General features: G+C 44.8%; 1 protein-coding gene across 1 annotated transcript; it reads left to right on the top strand.

Moving 5' to 3' along the window:
- Positions 1-1786: 1786 nt before the first annotated feature.
- LOC148010819 (pentatricopeptide repeat-containing protein At3g53360, mitochondrial-like) lies at positions 1787-5871 on the top strand. The gene has a single exon (XM_087671873.1). It carries the CDS (start codon positions 2014-2016, stop codon positions 4051-4053), a length of 2040 nt encoding a protein of 679 aa, XP_087527999.1. The 5' UTR covers positions 1787-2013; the 3' UTR covers positions 4054-5871.
- The last annotated feature ends 129 nt before the right edge of the window (positions 5872-6000 follow it).

Raw genomic sequence — 6000 nt, 5'->3', positions numbered from 1 at the left:
GGAACCAATTATGAAGAGAGCTCTAAGATCATTTATGTGGACAACAGGTGAAATGTAACAGTGGCATGCTATATCCTAGGATGTCCTTATTGCTAGCAAGAAGGAAGATGGTCTAGGCATTGAATCATTGAAGGATAAAGCTCGCCGATTTTCCTTGAGATTACTCAGCAGAATGTACCTGAAACAACCATGGACCATCATAGCAAGAGCTATGATTGAGTCATCTAGAGTTCCAGCTAGTATATGAGAAGACATAAGTTAGGAGCAGTTTGTCTTTGCACATGGCCTAAAAATAAAGATAAGGGAATTAGAGCTCTTGCAAAGGCTAGTAGGAAGTTGGAAAAGCGTAATATGTGAGCTTAAATGGAGGGGCTGCCCTGATGGGAGGGGAGATCCAAGCCTGCTATAGTCCCTCTGGTTTTCAGATGCTGCTTATCAAGATGACCTTACACCTATTTCAAACAATCCTAAGCTAGCAAAGAGTGTGCATGGGAAAGGGCTTAGGATATGATTGGATATATGGGAGCAGAGAGAGCTCCATTTCTTATCACTGGAGGAGTGTAATCTCCATTTCTTGTCTCACTGGAGGAGTGTAATCACAGATTTTAGTTGAATGAGAATGAAAAGAATTGGCTGGGGATGGTTCTAATAGTGTTACGAAACTTAGAAGGGGAAATTGCTTTGTGAGGCAGTCAAAAGAGATGACTTCAATCATTATAATGTGAGACATGTGTTAAAGGTGCAGGAATGCTGGAAGAAGTATTGCCCTAGAACTAAGCTAAGGACATGGAAAAGAAGGACAAGGGTTGTGTGGACCAGCACCCCTTCTCAAAGGCTTAATCTAGTGCTTTGGAAAGTCCTAATGCATAAGTTTGCTACTCGGGATAGGATAACTAAATTTGCTAAGGTGTCGCCTATGTGTGTGCTATGCAAAAAGGAGGAGGAATCTGCTCAACATATGTTTTGGGACTGCATTGATGTCAGGTGGCTGTGGAAGGCTATAAGCAGATGGGTGGAGAAGGCAGGACTGTAGGCTAAAATTGATGCAAGGGGAGCCCTTTTCGGTGATTTTGGGCCTCTTCAAGAAGCCAAGGCGCCTCTTTGGAATGTCATTAGGGCCATAGCCATTAGGAGTGTTTGGAACCATATGAACAAGAAGATATTTGGAAGGGTCTCTTTTTTTGTTCCTCTTAGTCTGCAACAATGTAAGTGTGATGTATTGACTGCATTGAAAGGTCTAGGAAAACATGCCTCTATTTATAGAGCCTATTTCAAAGCTCTTAAGTGTAGTAACTGAGACTTCTCAGTGAGATCTGTCTCCCCTTTTTTGGAAGATGTAAAAATATTTTTAAATTCAATATAACACCACATTATAAAAAAATAATAATACATTAGTAAGATAGCTATAGATATGTATGTTATTATTGTCCATTTCCTTATAGTCTTCATAGGTTCCATACTCCACCTAGCTATGTATGTGAGGTAGGAGCTAGGTATGAGGTCTTCCCTTGGAGAAGCTACATGATATTATGGCAATTCATAATCTGGGCTGATGGGCGGCAGCGATGACAATGGCAGCCTAGACTTAATTTTAATGATGCCTCAAATTTGAAGGGTTGCCGAGCTTTTCATTTAGAAGGTTTTAAAGGAGCCCTACTTTTCGTTTTGAAGAGGTTGGAAAGGCATATAAGTATTTTCTTTACTTTATTACTTTTCATGTGAAGGGTGATATATTTTTCACCTTGGTGTTGACCCCTTCAAATTTAGGACCTACCCGGTACGAATTTGTGTAAAAGACCTCTCGTCTCTCCATTCTATAGCTTGGAATGCGCCAAGCCCAAACGCTGCAGCGAGATGCTCCCCCACAACGGCCCGTAGCCGGCCTTTCCTGCAAGGGGAAGACGTCCAAAGTTTGCGGCACCTCCCGCATCAGCACCCAGCCATGGCTTCCCGGCCCCTGAATGCTCGAATTCCGTGGTCTGCCCCTTTTCCCAAGAGCAGCAACCCCCAGCCATGGATTCAGCAGCACTCAAACATGGCTCCAGGTTCTCTGTGTGCCAAGATGCCATGGATTCAGCTTCCCTTCTCCATGGATCCAGCTCCCTTCGCCCAGAGCAACATCACCACACCATCTCTCTGTACGGCCGCCTCGTGCGCAAATGTACGGCCAACAGGGCCCTGGCAAATGGGACACTCGTTCACCATTGCATTGCCCATAATGGGCTCGAACATACGGACTTCCTGGTTAACCTCCTCATCCAGATGTACGGCACATGCAGTTCTCCTCACGACGCAGCTGCACTGTTTGTGAACCGCTGCCATGAAGACAACTTTGCATGGAATTTTATGATGAGGGCTTACAGTGAAAGTGGACAGGGTGAGGGGGCCATTTTTCTTTTCGATCACATGCAATCAGAAGGCTTCCTCCCTAATGAACACATTTTCTCAAGTGCTCTTTCCGCATGTGCCATGCAGAGAGCCCTAACCAAAGGCCAAGAATTTCATGCCCGCATTGTTGGCTGTGGTTTGGATATGAATACAGTCGTCGGAAATAACCTTGTCAGCTTTTATGGCAAGTGTGGCAGGACTGAGGATGCCCTCAAAATTTTTTACCATTTGCCTGAACGGACCATTGTATCTTGGACTGCCCTTATTGCTGCGTATGCTCAATCAGGAATCAACAAAGATGTTTCGTTGCTCTGGGATGAAATGCAGCAGGACGCAATAAAGCTGGATAAAGTGATATTTTTGAGTATTCTTTCGGCATGTTCTGAGAAGGCTTCCTTGCCTGAAGTCAATCAAATACAGGACTGGATCTCTGATTGTGGGTTTGGCTCAGATGTGACAGTGGCCAATGCCCTCATCAGTTTGTATGGGAAGTGTGGAAGTATGAAGGATGCATGGAGGGTTTTTAATGGAATGGGGGATCGTGATGTGGTGTCATGGAGTACCATGATTACAGTTTTTATTCAGTTTGGGAGAACTAAAGCTGCCATACAGTCATTTCATCAAATGAAACAAGAAGGTTTTATGCCAAACAAGGTTACACTTATTACTGCTCTTGCTACATGTGCTGACCAAGATTGTTTGAGTGAAGGCAAGCAGCTACATGCTGTTATTTCAGTCCGTGGGCTTGAGACTGACATGGCTGTTGGGACTGCATTATTGAACATGTACAAAGACACTGGTTGCTTGGGTGGTGCCCTAGGGGCGTTCAAAAACCTTATACTGAAGGATGAAGCTGCATATGCTAGTGTCCTGTCTGCCTGTGCAACCTATGGAGCTTTGACAGAAGGCAGAGAAGCCCATGCAGCCACGATAGTCAGTGGAGCAGAGTCTGAAAAAAATGTTAAGGTTGCTCTTGTTACACTGTATGGAAAGTGTGGAAGTTTGGAGGAAGCCCGAAAAACATTTAATTTAATGTCTAAAGGGGATGTCTCTGTATGGAATGCTCTAATTACAGCTCATGCACAGAATGGGGAAGGCCAGGATGCAGTGTCTCTCTTTTGGCAGATGCAATCAGAAGAAGTATGGCCAGATAAGGCCACATACAAGATTGTTCTTTCTGCTTGCAGCCACTGTGGCCTGGTTGATGAGGCCTGTTCATGCTTCTTAACCATAAACCAAAATCAGGGCATAAAACCTCATGTTGACCACTATAACTGTGTGGCTGATCTATTAGCAAGAGCCGGGCGGTTAGATGCAGCAGTGGATGTAATCAATAATATGCCTTTTCAACCTTCTGTGGCATCATGGATGATCTTGGTGAGCATTTCCAGAACTCAGTACAATGTTGAGAGAGGAGACTGCACTGTCAAGCATGTAATTGAGTTGAATCCAGTACATACTGCGCCATACATCATATTATCAAACATGTATGTGTATACACCCAGGCTTATGGACATGCCAGAAGAACTTTTAAGTGACTTGGATAGTTTGCTTGATGAATTTCTATCCAGGATCTATGCAACTTCCAAAACTGCAACAGCTGAAGTACTGCCAAATGATTTGCTATCAATGAGCCAATGCCAGCAATTGGGAGCAGCCAGATAGATTCTTCCTGTTGCTTGTCTTGTCCTGAGCATTGCAGCACTGCTAACAGGAAGGGGGCAACACAGACAAAGGTATCAATGGCAGCATAAAGTTCTGCTTCATGTTGCTGGTGAGCATGCACAAGCTGCGGAGCATTGAGTCAGTGGCGGACATGCTGTCCCAATATGGGATTGAAGACTTTTGCAGGTTTTTTCCATTGAAGAGAAGCTCCAGGTAGTAGAGCCAGGCTTCCTGGGATAAGCAATGGTGGGGTGAGGTTGAGGAGTCACTGAAGATGAGATTGACTGGCAAAGGAGAGGGTGGAAATGGCTGCAGATGATCTGCTTCTGGTTGTGAGCTGGACAGGGTCTACCTCTGCACATACCCTCAGATGCTGTGGCTTTGGCTATGACCAAGCTTCTCTCTCTGGTTCTTCTGCCAGCGTGTGTCTACTGGCCTGGCCAAGAGGATGTCAGGTTTTGTGGACGTTATTGGGTTTTTTGCTCACATTGAGAAAACATGAAAGCTGAGGTCTTATCCAGAGTTAAGAATCACTGCCTTGAATTTTGCTTGTGGAGACTGCATCTATGTGACAATCAATGCCAGCTTGTCCTCAAGAATTCCAAAAAGAAACTGCTGTCTGGACATTAGGCCTCTAGGAGGTGTTGTACCCCTGCCGCAGACCAAGAGCACAACACCATCTACAATGAGGAGCTTTGAATCTATGGATGACAGATGAATGATGTTGCATTATAAGAAAGAGGAAATCATGTTGTAAGCTCAGAATCCTTGGCAGTAAGATTGAGCTCAGTTCAGACTGGATTGCCACACAAGCCAAGATTGCATCACATACCAGATCAGTGAGGATTGACATAGGAAAGAAGAAGTGCGGTCAACATCATCATCAGCATTATGGAAAACTTGGATCATGAACAACTCTCTCTCTCTCTCTCACGTGCACACACACATCACATTTGTGGCATGTCTGTCTTTGCCAACATGCCTTGTCCTACCTACATAAACATCCTTCAAACACAGAGAAGATGAGGATGCAACAGGGGATGCAGCAGCAACATGGTTGCTGAGGGAGCTGCACAAGCCATGTGATATGCAGGATGAGAGAGGCAAGTCTCTTGCTGGAGTGGGCTGCAAAACACAGCAACGAGGAGATGGTGGCCATGGGGCCACACCAGCAGTAGGGTTCCTGAGGGAGCTGTGCAAGCCATGTGATATGTGTGATGGGAAAGGTGGGCCTCTGTTTCCACTCTCTTTTTAGAGACGGATTTGGACCACTATCTAGAATCATGGATTTTACCGATCAGCAATGCCTTGATCTCTTTCTTCTTGAGATACGACGGCTTCATGACATGCGCCTCAGGAGTACACCTGCTCCAGGACATCGAGACCCTCCACAGAGGTAGCTCACATACTTCTTTGCAAAGGAGACTCAGAAGACTTCAATATAGTTACAGCCATAGTCCACACGAGAGCCTCTCTCACCACCATAGTCCATGCACAGACAAGGAGTACTGATTGATCGAGCCGTTCAGCTTAGCTGATCCAGACGTCCTAGGCCTCGACACAGACACCAACGACACTTTTATAGGCGGATATAGGGGATTATTGCTTGGGCTAGAGCTAGGCCCTCCATACCCACATGAGATTGTACCATTTGGAGCTCATTGTTACTAGATAGAGCTCTATGTTTTACACATAGCCATCTTATTTTGCTTTGTACTACATATTTTTCCCAGATAGTTGTACCATCATACACATGATTGTAACTCATGGTCTCATAGGTCATTTTGGCCTTTTGTAGACGTTAATATATCATTTCAATTCATCTCTCTCTCTCTCTCTCTCTCTCTCTCTCTCTCTCTCTCTCTACCTTGTTATCATCACTCTATAGGTGGTTGAGTTATGTGGTTGGGCTAGAGTCCGTAAATGGGTTGGGGTTGTAAAAAGATG

This window comes from Lygodium microphyllum, chromosome 29, assembly GCF_053477565.2.
Source record: "Lygodium microphyllum isolate KBCC chromosome 29, Lygodium_microphyllum_v1.1.10, whole genome shotgun sequence".
Classification (NCBI taxonomy): Eukaryota; Viridiplantae; Streptophyta; class Polypodiopsida; order Schizaeales; family Lygodiaceae; genus Lygodium; species Lygodium microphyllum.
The sequence above is the reverse complement of the archived record's forward strand: the minus strand, read 5'-3'. Positions and strand labels throughout refer to the sequence as shown.